The sequence below is a fragment of the Cetorhinus maximus genome, chromosome 5 (assembly GCF_964194155.1).
Source record: "Cetorhinus maximus chromosome 5, sCetMax3.hap1.1, whole genome shotgun sequence".
Classification (NCBI taxonomy): Eukaryota; Metazoa; Chordata; class Chondrichthyes; order Lamniformes; family Cetorhinidae; genus Cetorhinus; species Cetorhinus maximus.
This window is the reverse complement of record NC_135883.1, coordinates 91,546,765-91,566,276: the sequence shown is the minus strand read 5'-3', so window position 1 is coordinate 91,566,276 and position 19,512 is coordinate 91,546,765. Positions and strand designations below refer to the sequence as shown.

Here is a 19,512-nt window from a genome sequence, read left to right as displayed (position 1 = left end):
GAGAGGAGCAGATGCACTCACATGGCATCCCCTCTCCCTTCCCTTCCACCCCTTTCCCTACCCTGGAGGCCAGCACAGTGTGGGAGCTAAGAGAGTTCCAGCCATCCCACAGCCAGAAAGTTGCAGTGAGATGCCCACTTGGCAGCTCCAAGCCGTCAAACAGTTCAGCCTCCTTCAGGCGGGCAGTGTGCCTGTTCTGCCGTCCATTTCAGGTGGAAGTCTAAAACTGCCACTGTTAACTCCAGCTGGAGAGCTCGCACCAGCACAGCCACAATAAAGTCAATTCCTTTGGTCTCATAATGATTCATTTTGACTCCCTTGGCCCGCTCTGTTTATTTCTGTGAGTATTTTTATTGAGCCTGCAATTGCTGATGAGGTCATTGAAAACATTAAATGTGAACAGCAACTGAGGCCATGGCATTCTTCCAACAAGACATCTTTTATATGTGGATCTCACTGTGCTTTCATTATGGCAGCTATATGTGTGAGAAGTTGATACTTACTTAATAAGCAGAGCTGACAGGAGAAATCTCACTGCCCACCACAGTGAACATCTTGTCCATTTGTATGTGCTACTTTTTGACTTTTAAGTGATTCTTGTGTTTCTATGACAAAGTTATTTATATCACACTACAACTCTATAGCTTTTTCACATTTCACAGAAATAATGTCACAATTAAGAGCAGATGGCGATGTGAAAAAAGATTTCACATGGATGTCACCTGATTCACTCTAGAATTTTTGTAGCAATCTCTGCTGTTCAACATTAAAATTTACATCATTCATCATTCTAATTTTAGTAAGTTATCTAAATGTCGTTGCTCATCTGCGTGTTTTAAACAACAAGGAAGATGAGGAGCATTGAGATCTGATCTGCCCTGCACAAGCAGTGCTGACGATAATTCACTTTGTTGTCCGTGGGTCCAGCCACTGGGAGATCTGATTTTTCTTTGTTTTCTCTCCTTTTTTGTTGGGATTTTACATCAGATTTTTTTTTTTCAGATTCAGTGTCTCAGACCCCTTGGTTGAACTCAAAACCCCTATGGCCAGAAGAGCACCTCTAGCGATCTCATGTCTACATCATTTGTAGCCATTCAAGGGGTTAAATACTCTTTACTGGATGTAATCTTATGGTTAGATTACATGCACTCAGGTTCCTTCTCAATCTCAGAATTTGGTGAATAAACACAATGCCTAACCTATAAACTGTCATGTGGATTTATTAATCAGTTAATGGATAAAAGTACAACAACAATTAATCTCTGTAGTTTTATAATGGTTGCACCTTCATTAACTGTCCTTGGAGGACAGATAACAACAGTTGCTTCTGCCTTGCTAAGCTGTAATGCAAACTAGACCGGACACAAGAGGCCAGATTTTTACTGAGTTGGGACAACTACAGAGCCATTTGAAAATGGTGGGGGAACTGCTAGGCATCTCCTAGCTCCCCACAATTTTCATGGAGTGTGGCCAACTTCTTCATGACTCGTGGTTCACAGCCCCACAGAGGAGTCGTGAACCATAGTCTGGATTTGAGAACTTTTTAAAGGCAACTTCAAAAGGTTTCACCTATGCCCCTCAGCCATTCCTCTTGGCCCTTCATACTCTCCATGCCAACTCAATGCCAACTCATGCCCCCCTGCTACTCCCCATAGCCTCTCAAACTCTTCAGGCTAATTCAATGGCAATTCATGCTCCTTCCGTACCCATTCACCCTGTGTGCACTATGTACAAAACCAACGAACTATATAATAACAATGACAAGTGTGGAAATGCTGAGGAAAAAAAACATTCAGAAATGTTCGTTGAAAAAAATCTGCTATTCCTACAACCCTATAAAGGTATCAATCAGACAGGCCATTACAAAATTTCAATAGCAGAGGCTTCAAATACTTCACATTTCTTAACCTTTTCCAAATAAATATTCACAGAAAGAACAATTTATTATGACTACTTAAAGATGTCAATCAATCAAAGTCAACAATTCATTTGTCAAAACAGAATCCCTACCGTATTCATGCTTTATTGGACTGGGCTCTTAGCCAAGCATACACAATGAGGACAGGTGGAAACCCAGGCATTGTTATTACATGGTTCGTTGGCATGGAGAGTATGAGGGGTCATGGAGAGTGGCTGGGGGGTGGGGGGTGTGGGGGGGGGGGGCATGAGTTGGCATTGAGTTGGCATGAAGGGTATGAGGGGCCTTGGGGAATGGTTTGGATGTGAGGGGTGTGAGGGATCAGAGCTAGAGGGCCTAACTGCCTTTATTACAACTGGGAGTCCCAGAGGAACAGAGCAGGCCTTGTAATGAGCCCACCGCGGCACTCGCCTGCCCCTGTGGCCACCTTGGATCTTCTTCTGGGGTTGATGGGCCTGACTCCATTTCACACTCACCTCCCTGAAGTGAAAGTTGCACTATTTGATATTTTAAACTGAGGCAAGTCTGCTGAGTTGGAAAATTTCCTGACTTGAGCTACACCTTGGTAGCAAAAATCTAGCCCAATTTCTTAAATATTAATCTTCATGCTGTTGATTATTGCTGACCAGCCATGGACCCTCTCTGTCACTTGCCTATCTATGTTTCTGGTAGCTTCAGGTGGAATTTTGAATTTGAACAAAGTACTCAGTTTTTTTTTACTTCTGGTTTAATCCAAGCAGATTACAGATTTTCATTGGTCTATCTATCATACTTACTGATGGCATTAAATTATTTAAGATCCAGTTGCAGGACATAAATCAAAACTAAATGTTATTCAGATGATGCTTACTGTATCAGGCAGTTCTTAGGAGGCTGAGATGCCGGAACAACCATTCATCAGCTGTTCTGAAAACTACACAGGTTTATTCAAACCCACAATAAATGTAACAAATTTGTAGCTCCCCAATGTGTCTGTACATAAATGCACCACGTGGTGTGGTTACTGAACCGTACAGACTCTTGAATGGTTCTGGATAGATGCTGGGCATTTTCTCACTGAGCTGAACCTGATCTCAAACTGTAGTAAGGGCAGTATGATTGGCTTCGGGACTATGGAAGGAACACAGCTAGGGTTCCCAATCCTGAGTGACTGCTGGGCAAAGCTACATTCCAGTGAGGAGAGGAACAAGCTTTCCAGAGATGCTCTTCACAGATGAGTAGCTTGTGAACACTCACTAAACAGTCTCAGCCATCAATCAGATCATGTGGACAAAGTACTGTAGAGCTGGATTTACACCAGTAGAACTGTATGTCAACATATATTAGCTTCTAGGAAAGAAATGGAGAAGACTGAAAACATTTTTAGCACCAATCAGTGATATGATGAAGTTATTGTTTCACTGATGGTCATAGCCCAACAACCTCTGCACACAAAAATGCCAAAGTCCCTTGCAGAATAGTTTCCTTGGTTACATTTCCCCATTGCATTTCCAATGACAAAAGATCCTAAATCAAGGTCTTACCTGCCCATGGAGCAGCTTGTCTATAACACCAGGTATGATAGTGATCATAAGTCACCTAGCCAAAGGCTAACAACAAGCTTGTTTTGATTTGCTCTGAAGTGTGCAATTAATGAGAGAACTTATAAAGATATCCCCCTACTGAGTATGGCCCACACTGAGTAATTGTAAAGATGTCAAAGGGAGTTTTGACAAACTGCTTCTACTTGCTGCCAGCTTTACAATTACTGAACTAGGTGCTCTACGAACAGATGGGCCACTGCATTATGAATCTTTTTTTTAGCACAAGAAACCCCTCTGACACATAAATTCCTGATGCTGAGTGTTCAATCATTAGTATGATTTGAATATAGGCCAGACCCATTGCTTGGATGAACCAGTATAGAAACAATATTTTCTTTTTAATGCTTACCTGTATTGGGTCAGTTTCCTGTCTCAGCTGTTCCAGCTGGTGCTTGTGTTGACAATCACATGATTCTTCAGCAGGTCTGAAGTCAAGAGAATTGGTTTGCATCTGGTCACTAAGCCACAACTGTGTCCTCAGGGATGATGGTGCTGTAGCCCCACAAACAGGTTGGTGTTTCATCGACATAAAACTCTGTCTTTGTCCAGAAGCCTCCCAGTCATCTGAGGTTGGCTTGGTGGCACGTAAGGCACTGAACGTTAAATCTAAGTGGTTTTTGCTGGGTGTGGTAGTTGGAAAAGAAGAGTCCCCAGCACCTTTATAAAAATTCTCAAATCTGTATTGCCCAATGGAAATTGAAGACTGGTTCTGGGTGGGCTCTTTGGTACATGTACCCCAACTCTTTGTGTCTTCAGTTCTCAAATGATTCATATTGTGATATGTAAAAATATCCAGCTCATTTACTCCATAAGTGCATGGCTCCACATTGCAGTTGGATAGATCTGCCATACTGTTTACAGAATCCACATTCCCAGTAGCCTCACACTCAGGGTTACACTTCCCTGCACCAATGAGTTTGGAGAGTGATGACCATTTCCTGATGGGTCTGGGGTCCTTCATGTCTAAAGAAGCTTTGGGTGCAATAAAGTTTTTTGGCTTGCCAGGCAGTGTCAGGGATATATTACATTTAGCACAGGCAGTTTTGTCCTGATGTCTTGGTCTAGTTGATGAAGAGTTGGAGGTGGAAGGCATGACATGGGCTGTGGGGATGGTAATCTGAGGTCTGTTTGGTTTGAAGGATGAGATGCCACTTGAGCTTGAGTGGTCTAGAGAGAGAGAGAACAAACTCAATTAATTGGAACAGCAGGGGAAACTTCACTACCATTGAAAACAGGACACTTTGAAGGACTTCAGCTTTAAAAAGGGTGTCTTTACAGGAACATACATGTAATAAACATAACTTTGTTAAAGGCTAATTAACTGAAGAAATCAAAATCATTTCCAGTAACTTCATAAACTATTGGAAATAACTAATAACTAAATAACTAATAACAAAGTTAACGTGGATCATACCTAGTATACTCTGTTCGTTCTGGGCAGCACACCTTATGATATATTAGTTTTTGAGGGAGTGCAGTGTAGATATACTAAATTAATAATTGGACTCCAAGGGTTAAATTAAAAGGAGAAATTACACAAACCAAGTTTTAAATCCTAGAATTTAGAACGTTAAGTGTAATTTGGTCAAAGTTTTCAAGATATTAAGGGGAACTAATAGGATAGATAGAAAGGAACTATTTCCCCTGGCTGAGAAATCTAGGAGACGGCCTAAAAATTAGAGCCAAGCATTTCAGGGGTGAAGATAGGAAAGACATCCTGATGCAAAAGGTGGTAGACGCCTGGAACCCTCTTCCACAAATGGTAGGTGACACCAGGTTCATTTTAACTCTGAGAGTGATAGATTTCTGATATATTGATAGGTTAACCAAAGTTATTAAGAGATCTGGGGAAAAAGCAGGCATGTGGAATTAGGTCACTGATCAGCCATGATAGTGAATGGTAGAACAGGCTCATGTGGATCAGCAGTCTCCTATCTCTATATGTTCCTATGTAACTGGCTTACACCCTTGATCTCCATAGGCAGAACAGGCATGAAGAGCTGAATGGTCCATTCCTACTTATATGTTCCATGCAGTGAGTTCCTACTTTTCGTTAAGAACATAAAAAATAGGGGCTCAATGAGGCCTTTTGGATCTTCAAACCTGCTCCACCATTCTACAAAATCATGCTCAATCTTCTACCCCTACTCCACCTTCTCACATAATCCCCATGTCCTTTCATTCCCTTAGTACCTAAAAATCTGTTGATCCTTATACGAACACAAGAACATGGCTGTTTGATGAAAGAGGAAATTAAGCCATGGTATTTGTCAAGTGTAAAAGGCAGGAAAAAAAATCAGAGGAAAATCCAACTCACAACACTGACTTCCCTGCCAACCTTTGTGAACAGGGCATAGTAAAGTGAGGAGGGAGTGAGAGATTTAAAGATTAAAAGGCCGGAGGAAGGAAATATTAACAACGCGCTAACAGCATACTGGTTAAAATGTATTTTCTATGATCTTTTTAAGAAAAATGTATATAACATATTCTGTAATAGGCCTTCATTCCCAGTACAATATTTAGAAATTGCAGGCTAGGCTACGTTAATCCTGTCGCATTGCTGGTTAGGAATGCCCTCTGGTGTTTAGGCTAGGAACTGCTGCTTTGTTCAACTAAAAGCACCAGCACAAGGGCTGCCTGCTATTCCAATTAGTTCTATCGGGTCTTTCAGCAATTTTCAGCATATCAGAGAAAAGTTGTATTTTTTTTTTGATATTTGATATTAGTAAAAAAACATAAAATATATATATAAAAATAGGTTCTTAAAAATATTTACTATATAAGAAATGAAAGCATGATCAATGTTTTCTCAGCATAAATAACTATTAACTTATGTTGTACAAATTAATTCCAAGACAGAAAAATCATTTGATAGTATTCTATTCCTTCCTAATATATATCAAAAGTATTATATGTCACGACGTAACTATACGGTCCTATTGCTTAGTGGGCCTGATCTTTAATTGGTGGATCTTTTATTTCTGTTGAAGACAACAGGAGGGATGTAAAACACACTGTCGACTCAGTATTTCTCGTTTCACACTGTCACACAAAGTCTAGATCTACCTCTGTAATGTAAACTGGGTGCCAGGCTTTTTAAATTCCTGGTAGCGCACTGTTCAACACTTCTCTGTGCAATCTTTATAGTTATTAGTTAGCGGAAGCAGCAAGCAATAGACAGAGCTAAGCGATCCCACAGCCAATGGATCAGATCTAAGCTCTGCAGTTTTGCCACATCCAGTCACGAATGGTGGTGGACAATTAAACAAATAACAGGAGGAAGAGGCTCCACAAATATCCCCATCTTCAATAATGGGAGGGCCCAGCACATCAGTTCAAAAGATAAGGCTGAAACATTCGCAACAATCTTCAGCCAGAATTGCTGAGTAGGTGATCCATCTTGGCCTTCACCCGAGGTCCCCAGCATCACAGATGCCAGTCTTTAGCCAATTCACTTAATTCCACATGATATCAAGAAATGTCTGAAGGCACTGGATACTGCAAAGGCTATGGGCCCTGACAATATTCCAGCAATAGTACTGAAGACTTGTGCTCCAGAACTAGCTTGGCACCGAGCCAAGCTATTCCAGTACAGCTACTACACAAGCATCTACTTGGCAATGTGGAAAATTGCCCAGGTATGTCCTGTCCGCAAAAAGCAGGACAAATACAACCTGGCCAACTACCGCCCCATCAGTCTACTCTTGATCATCAGCAAAGTGATGGAAGGAATCACTGACAGTTCTATCAAGTGGTACATACTCAGCAATAACCTGCTCACTAATGGTTGGTCTGGGTTCCGCCAGAGCCACTCAGCTCCTGACCTGATTACAGCCTTCATCCAACGATGGACATATGTGCTGAACCCCCAGGGTGGGGTGAGAGTGACTGCCCTTGACATCAAGGCAGCATTTGTCAGAGTGTGGCATCAAGGAGCCCTAGTAAAACTGGAAGCAGAGGGAAAAGCCTGCAATAATTGGAGTCATACTGAGCACCAAGGAAGAAGGTTGTGGTTGTTGGAGGTCAATCATCTCAGTTCCAGGACATCACCACAGGAGTTCCTCAGGTAATGTCCTAGGCCCAACCATCTTCAGCTGCTTCATCAATGACCTTCCTTCCATCACAAGGTCAGAAGTGGGGATATTCACTGATGATTGCACAATGGTCAGCACCATTCACAACTCCTCAGTCACTAAAGTAGTCCATGTCCACATGCAGCCAGACCTGCAACTAATAAGTGGCAAATAACATTCGTGCCACACAAGTGGAGGCAATGACCATCCCCAACAAGAGAGAATCTAACCACTGCCCCTTGACATTCAATAGCATTACCATCCCCCACTATCAACATCCCGGGGGTTGCCATTGACCAGAAACTGGACCAGCGAACAAATACTCTGCTACAAGAGCAGGCCAGAGGCTGTGAATTCTGCACTGAGTGACTCACCTTCTGACTCCCCAAAGCCTGTCCACCATCTACAAGTCACAAGGCAAGAGTGTGATGGAATACTCTAGACTTGCCTGGATGAATGTAGCTCTAACAACACTCAAGAAGCTGGACACCATCCAGGACATAGCAACCCACTTGATTGGTACCCCATCCACCGTGTTAAACATTCACTCCCTGCACCACCGACACACAGCGGCAGCAGTGTATACCATCTAGAAACGCACTGCTGCAAATTACCAGAGCTTCTCCAATAGCACATTCCAAACCAGAGATCTCTACCACCTAGAAGGACAAAGGCAGCAGGTGCATGGAGACACCACAACTTGCAAGTTCCCCTCCAAGCCAGACACCATCCTGACTTGGAAATATATCGCCATTCCTTCACTGTCGCTGGGTCAAAATCCCGGAACTCCCTCCCTAACAGCACTGTGTGTGTACCTACACCATATGGACTGCAGCTGTTCAAGAAGGCAGCTCACCACCACCTTCTCAAGGGCAATTAGGGATGGGCAATAAATGTTGGCCTAGCCAGCGACGTCCACATCCCGTGAAAGAATTGAAAAGAAGTTAACTTGTTTAAAATGAAAAGGCAATCAATTGGAGGAAAATAAGACACAAAGTAAATTAATGTGAATGCATTGCATCATGCTCTATCAAGGGAAATTAAGCTCTGAAATCAGATTTCTCTGAACTTTTTTTCATTTCTGTCTGTGTCACATCGCATTAATCATTCTGGTTACAAAGAGTTTGGGTGAAATTTCATCAGTAGCAAATTAAAATCCAGAATACTAGTAATGATCCTAGCTCCTATCCTCCCCCTCATTTGTACTTGTCAAAATGAGTGGCCTTACCACACTATTTGAATACTGTAACTGATTAAAGGGAAAGAACTTGCATTTATGTAGCACGTTTCACCTCCTCGGGGTGTCCCAAAGCTCTTTACAGCCAATTAAATACTTTTGAAGTGCAATTATTGTTATAATGCAGGAAAATACAGCAACCAATTTGCTGTTATGACATCAGTCAATTGGTTAAATGTCATAATGGGTCCCAAATGATGAAATTAAAAAAAACCCAGAAACTGGCAGACTTAATGAACAAGTCTCCTTTGCACTGATGTGTTGCTTGTTCCTTTGTGGTTTATTGGTACAGTGAAGAACTGTGCTTCCTTTGTTTCATATAAGATACCGTGCAGCAGCAGAAAGGCACATCATGTGTTTCAGTGGGTAGGAAAAGTCTCCCATAGTAGAAATATCTCGGTCTAAACATTTGCCACATTTCTAATTGGGATTGCTTTAATTACCTCATACACCACACAGTGGTGTTTCACTGCTTTAATTTTATATCTGCAGCCTGTGTATTTCATAGAATCAATTTCAATACTGTTTGTGAGAAAAAAGTTGCAATCTTTGTTCTGAATCATAAATACACCAATAATAAAAATATACCCAGCCTCTATTTACCATCCAAATATCACATTAAATTTGCTACAAAACAGCTCTGAAGCCCAATGACAATAACGCAAGGTCAGTCACAAAGTTGTTATTAGAACAGGAAAAGGAGTGATTCTTTCCTCTTGTTGGGATGCCAATGACACCAGCAAGGCAATAATTAACACCCTTCTGTAATTACCCTGACAAGGAAATAGTGGGCCTTCTCCTTCAAATGCTATAATCCTTGGGGTGCTCCCATGCAGCATATTGAACCATGACAATGAAGCAATGTCCAAGAAATGATGGTGTGCAATTTGGAGGGAAACTTGGAGGTGGTGTTATTCCCGTAACACTGTCGCTGTTTGCTCTTGGTGAGAGAAGTTGTGCATGAGGGAGGTCCTATGTATCCTGTAGATCCTACACACTACAGCCACAGGGCACACTACAGTGATGGAAGGGCTGGATATTGAGTCCAGTGGTAGAAGGACTGATCAAGAAAGCTACTTTGTTCTGGATGATGTCAAGTTTCTTGAGTATCATTGCAACTGCATTCTCCCAGACAGGTATTCTGCCATACTTTAAAGATGGACCTTGTAGAAGGAGGAAAGGCTTTGAGGGGGTCAGGAATTGAGCACACAGCCTTTTCCCATAATGCTGATATGACTGGCCCAGTTAAACTTCTGGTCAACGGCAATTATGTCAATGATGGGAGACTCAGTGATGGTGGTGCCATTGAAGGTTGGGGGGCAATGGCTTTCTACTGATCGAGGTTTTTTAATTAATTCCTTGGATGTTGACGTCACTCACAAGGCTGGCATTAACTCTAGTTGCCCTGTAACTGATATGGTGAATTGTTCTGTTATGGATTGTGTCAAGCTTGATGAGCCACTTAAGAGTCAATCATGCTGATGTGGGACTGGAGTCATATATCGTCAGACTGGGTAAGGAAACATGTTTCTTTTCAAAGGGATGCTGCTAAATCAATTGGATATTTATGACAATTGGACAGCTTCATATCAGTTTTATACTCATGCCAACGTTTTAAAATTTACATATTATTTTTTAACTGAATTCAAATTAACAAATTACCATGGTGGGATTTCAACAGAGTGTAGAGCTCGGAATTACTAGTCCAGTAGCACAGCTTATTACGCTACCAATCCTGTGTAGCACTGGATTGGAGCTGATCACTGGAATTTTTATTGGCAAACAGTCCTGATATTATGATGGTGGGAACATTATTCATTTAACAACTGAAGATGGTTGGATTCATGTTGCTTGCCTGTGGAACTGATGGCCTGGAGATGCAATGATTAGCTTCCAACAACTACAACATTGACCGGAATTTTGTCAAGCCAACAGGGGTCTTGCCATTGATTGGAAAACTGGCGGGGAACCCCTGTCAGTCCCTGGGGGAGGCTCGACGGAATCAAGTGCACTTTAAGCATTTAGGTGGCTATCGTTGGGCCTTCCCCTTGACTGAGGGCCCCAGCAGCGAAAGTCCCGCCTGCTGAGAGCTGCTGGCCAATTAGAGACTGGCAGCTTTTCATGCCACCAGTGTGTGTGGGAGCAGTGGCAGCTGGTGGCAATGTACCCATGAGAGATCCAGCATACTGGCATTAACTGGCATCCTGCCGCCAGTGGCCGGGAATCCTACGTCAGCCCCTTCCGCCCTCCAACTTAATTGGGGGAGGTGAAGAAGCATATAACAGAGGCAAGGGGGGATTATGAGAAAAGACTGGCAGCCAACAAAAAGGGGAATCCCAAAGTCTTCTATAAGTGCACAAATAGGAAAAGAGTGGTAAAAGGAGGAGTAGGGCCGATTAGGGACCAAAAAGGGAATTAACACATGGAGGCAGGGGGCATGGCTGAGGTGCTAAATAAATACTTTGCGTCTGTCTTTACCAAGGAAGCAGATGCTGCCCAGGGCATGGTGACAGAGCAGGAAACTGTCACTGGAAGGGGGTCAAAATTGATAAGGAGCAGGTCTTTGATAAACTGTTGGTAATTAAAATTGACAAGGCACCAGGACTGGATGAGACGCGTCCAAGGATATAGAAGGAAGTGAGAGTAGAAATTGCTGGGGCACTGGCCATAATCTTTCAGTCTCCCCTAGACTCAGGGGAGGTGCCAGAGGACTGGAGAACTGCAAATATTACGTGCTTGTTCAAAAACCGTTGTCAGGATAAGTCCAGCAATTACAGACCAGTCAGGGGGAAGCTTCTAGAAACAATTATTTGCGATAGAATTAATAGTCACATGGCAAAAGGCGGGTTGACTAGGAAGAGCCAGCATGGATTTCTTAAGGGGAAAACGTGTTTAACTAACTTGGTGGAGTTTTTTGAAGAGGTAACAGAGAAGGTTGATGAGGGCAATGTTATTGATGTGGGGTGTACATGGATTCCAAAAGGCATTCGATACAATGCCACACAGCAGACTTGTGAGCAAAGTTATAGCTCATGGAATAAAGGGGACAGTAGCAACATGGGTACAAAATTAGCTGGGTAATAGGAAACAGCGAGTGTTAGTTAATGGGTATTTTTCAGGTTGGAGGAAGGTTTATAGTGGAGTTCCCCAGGGGTCGGTATTGGGACCCTTACTTTTCCTGATATATATTAATGATCTAGATCTTGATGTGCAGGGGACAATTTCAAAGTTTGCAGATGATACAAAACTTAGAAGCATTGTAAAACTGTGAGGAGGAAGTGTAGAACTTCAAATGGACATAGGGCTGAATTTGCCCCCCGTCGGGGCGGTTGTGTGGGGAGCACAAACCCGATCGACACCGCCAATTGGGTGCGCGCCGCCATTTTACGTGGGCCAGCCAACTAAGGCCCGCACAGCGTGACGCTCACCCGGAAGCACTGAGTGCTCCCTGTGCAGGCGGGGGGGATTCCCTGAGTTGAGGCCTGTGCTCTTACACGCATGTGCATGAAAAAGCACAGAAATCTCCCCAGGGGTGCCTCAGGGAGATTAGTTTAAGCTGTGAAAAATGTAATAAAGGTTAAAAAAAATTTTAAGGACATGACCCCTCATGTGAAACTGTCACATGAGCTGGGACATGTCCATTAATTTTTTCAAAAAATTTTATTTAATTAATGAACCCTTCATGAAACCTCAGCCCGCCGTGGATGAGGTTTCATGAAAAGTGCGAAGGCCTCCTGGGCTCTTTGCCTGCCCCCCAACCTTAAGATTGGACAGGTAGCTTTCTTAACAGCTTTAATTACTTTGTTAATGGCCTTAAGAGGCCTTTGACAGTTCGGTGGGTGCACAGTCGCCTAAATGGCGCGCGGTGATGTCTGGACGCCCGCCCAACATCACCGCGCGACATTTTACGCGTCAGCGAGCGGGCCCCGCCCCCGCTCACCGACAGGAAAATTCTTCCCATAGGCAAGTTGGTGGAGTGGGCAGATAGGTGGCAGATGAAGTTCAATGCTGAGAAATGTGAGGTGATTCATTTTGGTGGGAAGAACATGGAGAGACAATGTAAAGTAAGGGGTACAACTCTAAAGGGTGTGCAGGAGCAGAGGGACCTGGGTATATCTGCATAAGTCATTAAAGGAGGCAGGACAGGTGGAGAGCAGTTAATAAAGCATACAGTATCCTAGACTTTATTAATAGGGGCATAGAGTGCAAGAGCAAGGAGGTTATGCTGAACTTGTATAGGATACTAGTTGGACCTCAGCTGGAGTATTGTGTACAGTGATCTGTGCCCTCTCATTCTCGATCCTTTTACAAACGGGAACAGTTTCTCCCTATCTACTCCATCCAGCCCCTCATGATTTCGAACACCTCTACCAAATCTCCCCTTAGCCTTCCCCTCTCCAAGGAGAACAGTCCCAACCTCTCCAATCTATCTTCATAACTGAAGTTTCTCATCCCTGGAACCATTCTTGTAAATCTCTTCTGCACTCTCTCCAATGAGTTCACATCCTTCCTAAAGTATGGCACCCAGAACTGTACACAATACTCCAGCTGAGGTCCGACTAGTGTCCTATACAAGCTCAGCATAATCTCCTTGCTCTTGCACTCTATGCCCCTATTAATAAAGCCTAGGATACTGTATGCTTTATTAACTGCTCTTTCCACCTGTCCTGCCACCTTTAATGACTTATACAAATATACACCCAGGTCCCTCTGCTCCTGCACACACTTTAGAGCTGTACCGCATACTTTATATTGTCTCTCCGCATTCTTCCTACAAAAATGAACCCATGAGGCACTCTGGACCATTGAGAGCAGTAGAATTTACCATCACTATCTGTTATCGCTTGGATCAATACATCTCTCAATACTTTTATTTTAATTCATTAATGGGATATGGGCATCATTGGCTGGGTCAAGCATTCATTGCCCATCCCTAATTGCCCTTGAGAAGGTGGTGGTGAGCTGCCTTCTTGAATTGCTACAGTCCCTGTGGTGTAGGAACACTCACAGTGCTGTTAGAGAGGGAGCTCCAGGATTTTGACCCAGTGACAGTGACATTCCCATAAAGCCAGAAGGTCAACCCTAGCTCGATGGAGAGTGTAGAGGGCCTGCACCAGCCGTATGAGAGGATGAGGTACAAGTTTTGGGTGCTAGCTCTGACTTTAGTCTGTCCCATTTAAAGTGTGGATTTGATGATCCATCCCATTTCTATCTCTCGTTAGCTCTGAAGGAGAGTCATACGGACTTGAAACGTTAACCCTGTTTCTCTCTCCACAGATGCTGCCAGATCTGCTGAGCATTTCCAGCATTTTTTCTTTTATTTTAATACATCGTTTGCTGTTTGAACCGAAAGCCGAGTGAGTGCCAAAACAACATTGAAAAATATCTACTGCATGACTGGATTTATATTTATCGTACGTGTGCTGTCAACTTCATGTGTGTCATTAGCAGCAAATGAGCAATATTAATGGGGGATTAAATTAGTTTTAAGACTCTTTAGCAGAAAATTGCAAGAAAAATACTGATGGGGAAGACCATTCAGGCAATCTTAGCTCACCCAGCTAGAAAAAAGCTGCAGTCTTGGCAAAGTACCCAGATCCTAAATTCAAGATCAAAAGACAAATGAGGATGTGCAAAGGCATTCAGCATATCCTAGCTCATCCATGTAAAAATAAACTAATCCACCAGGCCTCCTGTTGTCATTTGTAAATCTGTTCCATGAAGTCTTTAGAATAATTTTATCCACCTGGTGAAAAGTATTAATTATGCAGCTGGATTCATCCGGGTGACTTAGCCGCTTATATCCTGCCCACATTGTACCAATCGTGATTATAACCTGCTCTTCTGAGCAGACGTCAAAGGCACTCCTTGAAACCAGCGTGGTTCTTCATTAAACATTCAGACTGGAGTCTAATGACATCACTAGGCCCCTGACTAGAAATTGGACTCTAGCCTGAGTGGGGAAGCTGCTCCAGCCATTGATAAAACCCCCTCCATGAGACTTAGCTTCTTGCCGACTTGCCTTCCTTTTCATGCTGATCAGCGGCCTCCTGCTGGCCGAACCTTTGCTCCCACCGGCTAGCCAGTTAGCCATTCCCGTCCATTTGTGTGGGAAGCTGACTGGCGGCATGGAGGTGAGGCCCTGCCAATAAAATTTCTAGGGCCTCGTGCTGCAAACACGAGGGACAACTTCCATCTTCCTAAATCTGCTTCCAGTTATATTTTCCTCTTTTGTTTCAGAATCAAGACCAAATTTGCTCTTACTAGAGGGGCTAAGTCATGGGGTATAAGAATCTTTATGTAGCTAAAGGCAAAATTTAAAAGTCTCATTGACAGCCCTGCATTTATTCAGCATCAAGAATAATTAATGACTAGCAGTACTCATTAGCATATTATAATTATGACAGATAAGACAGTCTTGGCAATTAATCGATTTTAATAATTGATGAATACCACATTTTGCTTATGAAAAAAGCTCTCAGGGAAAAGGTACCAAAATGAAAATATTGCTTCAAAAGTTTAAAATCCATTCAAGGTCTGTCAAAACAAAGACCCGGGTAAGCTCAGTTTTGGTTAATATTAAAAATAATGGGATTAAACAGACAATCATTGTGTTATATTTCTTTACATTTGTTCTCAGGGCACAGGCAACACTGGCAAGACCACATATATTGCCATTATTTTTCCCATTAACATCCCAGAAGAGAAAGCAGCAGCTGCCAAATTGCCCAATATGCAGGGGCTATTCAGTACCTGACATGCAGCCCGAGTAGCACAGGCTCCCTCCCGAAATAAACTCGACCATCCTGCAAACTCCATCAGAGTCAGTGCTAAATATCACATGCTGGCACTTACACCAGCATCTTCCACCACACAGGAGCTTTTGATGCATTATATTCTGGGTGCATGTAATACGTTTCTCGTTTTAACTGGTTTGAAATATTGTATTGATGGACCAAAAAAAAATTCCCATAAAAACTGATAATGAAAGTATTCAGCCTGGGCCAGCCTACAACATCCGCATTCTATTGGACTTGCTAATTCAAAAATGAAAGACTTCTCTGAATTAGCAACTGCTCAAAGTCCCATGACTTTGTGAGCAAAAATGCCAAATAGAATAAATCCAAGCAGTACTGAGATTTTGAAAAGAAAGAGGCTTTCTGCGTTGAAATGCTCTATTGTAAGATAAACAAAAGGCCCAGTTTCTACTTTTCTCTTTACGATTTGTGACATTTGTCTTGTGTGTGTTAAGACAAAGGAAGCCTATGCGTGGGAATACACCACCTTCCTATTTTTGCCATCCACTGTCACCATCCTGGGCCAGCTGTAGCATGGGCAGATGCCAGGAAAAGCTCCCTCTACTTCAACAATGCTGCTCAGCCTTGGTATTCTACTGCAATATGGGATCTCAGACATTTTGATGTTCTTGCTGAGGTTCACAAGTTTTAAGCCAGAACGTGAGCAATTCTGTGCTGTTGATAATTATCAACAGGAAGCTAGGTTGAGACTTTCTGAACTTATTTTAACATATAACAGGTAGCAGATGTCCTTCCTTTGAGTCTGCCATTGATTTAAACTGAAGTTGCAAAAGTGAAAGAATGCAATTCTAACATTTTATTGCCCAATAATGGTCTACTTTTCAATAATGTGCAATGGACACATATAACAGGGCAAATATTTGTCTGGGCAGGCTCTTGGCTCAAGCACTGTACAGGGAGCACATAATCCAACAAAGAGGCCCAAGTTTAATGCAAATTGGTCTTGGGGCTTACTGAGGGTGAGCTGCATGTACTGGTCATACCTCTATAGGCAGTTTGCACAAGGGGAACCATTAATGTTGCACTGTCTGCCTTGTAGGCAACGGCCCTCCGGTAAGTCCTAGGAAGGAAAGTTGAAATGGGCTAATGAAGTGGGGGGGGGGCGCGGGGTTGGTGTTGTGAGCCAGGGCGGGAGAAAACGATAACAACAGCGTTGGAGCTGGGGGACCCCTCCTGTATATCCTGGATCCACAGGGAGGAATTTTTTAAAAATACTTCAGAAACATATCTTTTGTTATCCATTGGAAAAACCCTGACCTGATGGTTGCTCTACTCATCACTGATTCATTTCCACAAGGGATTCTTCAACAGTTGTTAGGTCCCTAGTAACAAATTCTCAGGCCTAAGACCAGAGACCTGATGAATGGGCCCCACAAATTTAGCAGTAGGATCAACACCTATGTGGATTCAACACAGGCCAGCCCACTGCTAAATGCTTTACACCCAATTTATGCCAGGAAAATAGACTCAAAGCAAACCAATTTCCATCCTCTTGTGTATCTAAAAAGAAAGGCTTAAATTTATAAAGAACCTTATCACATCTCTCAGAAACACCTCAAAGAACACAGCACATTACTTTAAGGTCAGCGACTATAGTTACGTGACAATAAGTACTAAAATTAATCTGCTTTCCCTGGTGATGGTTCAAAGATAGGTGTTGGGCAGGATGTTAATAGCAGATTGCCATTAGACACATAATTCACCATCTTTTTTTGTTCAGCTTAGTGGGATATATTCTCCTATGTAGACTAAACACATTAAAAATACTTACATATATGTTTCTCAAAGGTTTATTTCAAAATGCTGAAAAATATGCCAAAGTGTCAAAAATAAAAATGAGCTGGGGGAGAATGCCTTGACACCTGCACATAATGTGTAATAAACCAGTTCTAAAGCTGCCATTACACCACTGCCTTAGGTTCTATGTTATCTAGAGTTGAAAGTCTGCAACCTCCACCCCCAGCTCCCCCACAGTGGAAGACAAGAATAAGAGACACTGTAAGATAATCGACAGAACCAATTTTGGTCTCAGATATATACTTGCAGCTGATATTGTGCTTCTTTGTGTTGTATTTAGTTTCATTCCTTAGCAATACGCCAGGCAGGGATTGAAAACAAGTACAGAACAAATATCAAAAACATCTGCTGTTTTATCTAACCAGAGAAATAGATGAAATACAGATGCCAAAACAACATCTAATGTCTGATGTAAGACTTTGTCTTACAAAGGTTTTAGTAGATAATTGGCCAGGGAACAATTTGACTTTCCATTGCATCTTAAAGCACTCCCTGAGTCCCTTACATTGAATTGGAAACATCTATGTCTGTGCTTATAATCCATGGTAAGTGAAGCCCTGAAAGAATGTTATCTGAAATAGGGAAGTTTGGAGCAAACGAATTAGGCATGAAACTCAATTCTTTGAACCTGAAAATATGAAACCTTGGGCAGGATTTTCCCATGGGCTTCAGGATCCCAAAATCAGGACCAAATGAGGGTCTCAAGCCCTCCCTTGCAAGTGGTTGGACTGGCTCAGCAATTTTCCTGGAAGCAGCTTCCTATTTGGCCACCTACAGACTCGCCATCTAATTATCAGGTGCAGGTGGGAGCTGGATGCTGCTGATCCAATCAGAGGGTCAACTCTCTATAACCTCAGCAGCTCCCAGTGGGTGCTGCTGAGGCAGGTCAAAGAACAAGAGAGTGTCCAAAATTGGAGGTGCCGTCAGGCAGGTAAGTGAAAAATTTAAAACCAGAGGGGCCAGGCAAGCAGTTCCTCCAGCTCCATAGGACCCGTGGATGGCTGCAGGGAGGTCACCTCCATGGAGCTGATAGTCACCCCGCCCAGCAGAAGAGGGCCTGTCAGCTACCAGCAAATGGCCCAGGAGGTCATCAGGACATGCATTCAATTATAACAGCTCCAACCAAGACCCATACAATCTCAAAGCCACTAGCAAAAGCTTGTGTCAGGCTGTAACCTGGGCACAGGAGCTCCAGATCAATGTCATTAATCCTCTTGGCCCCACAAGGATAATTTGGGCCTCTGCGGCCTGAGCAGAAGCCCTCTCCCAATCATGGACTATCCAGTCAACCCCCGCCCCATCCCTATTGCTCGTTTACTTTGCTGGTGATAATTTCCCTGCAAGTCCAGCAACGGCCGGACCACTATGCCCCGCAACAACCCCCACCACCTCATACAATTTACAAATTTCAACTCCAGACCACCAGCTGTGACATAATTACATTTGGTTTTAAGCAGGAGATTGCATTGCCGCGTGCTGGTGTGGCCTGGGAGTCAGCATTGCCGCGTGCTGGTGTGGCCTGGGAGTCAGCATTGCCGCGTGCTGGTGTGGCCTGGGAGTCAGCATTGCTGCATGCTAGTGTGACCAGGGAGTCAGCATTGCTGCATGCTAGTGTGGCCCAGGGGTCAGCATTGCAGCATGCTAGTGTGGCCTGGGAGTCAGCATTGCTGCATGCTGGTGTGGCCCGGGAATCAGCATTGCTGCATGCTAGTGTGGCCCGGGAATCAGCGTTGCTGCATGCTGGTGTGACCCGGGAGTCAGCATTGCTGCATGCTAGTGTGGCCCAGGGGTCAGCATTGCAGCATGCTAGTGTGGCCTGTTGGTCAGCATTGCTGCATGCTAGTGTGGCCTGTTGGTCAACATTGCTGCATGCTAGTGTGGCCGGGGAGTCAGCATTGCTGCATGCTAGTGTGGCCTGTTGGTCAGCATTGCCGCATGCTAGTGTGGCCTGAGAGTCAGCATTGCTGCATGCAGGTATGGCCCGCGAGTTTGCATTGCCGCATGCTAGTGTGGCCTGGGAGTCAGCATTGCTGCATGCTGGTGTGACCCAGGAGTCAGCATTGCTGCATGCTAGTGTGGCCTAGAA

The 19,512-nt window shown here is 43.4% G+C and overlaps 1 protein-coding gene across 4 annotated transcripts in view; it reads right to left on the bottom strand.

The window, feature by feature from the left end:
- The window catches only part of cep85l (centrosomal protein 85L), a 360,923-nt gene that overhangs the window by 221,437 nt on the left and 119,974 nt on the right, over positions 1-19,512 (bottom strand). For 3 of the 4 annotated variants that reach the window (XM_078542192.1, XM_078542191.1, XM_078542193.1), the window contains one exon: positions 3,851-4,668. In XM_078542192.1, the coding sequence (XP_078398318.1) occupies positions 3,851-4,668 (818 nt within the window). Of the gene's footprint in view, positions 1-3,850; positions 4,669-15,564; positions 15,680-19,512 lie in introns of those variants that run through there. The other variant, XM_078542194.1, reaches the window with a different exon arrangement.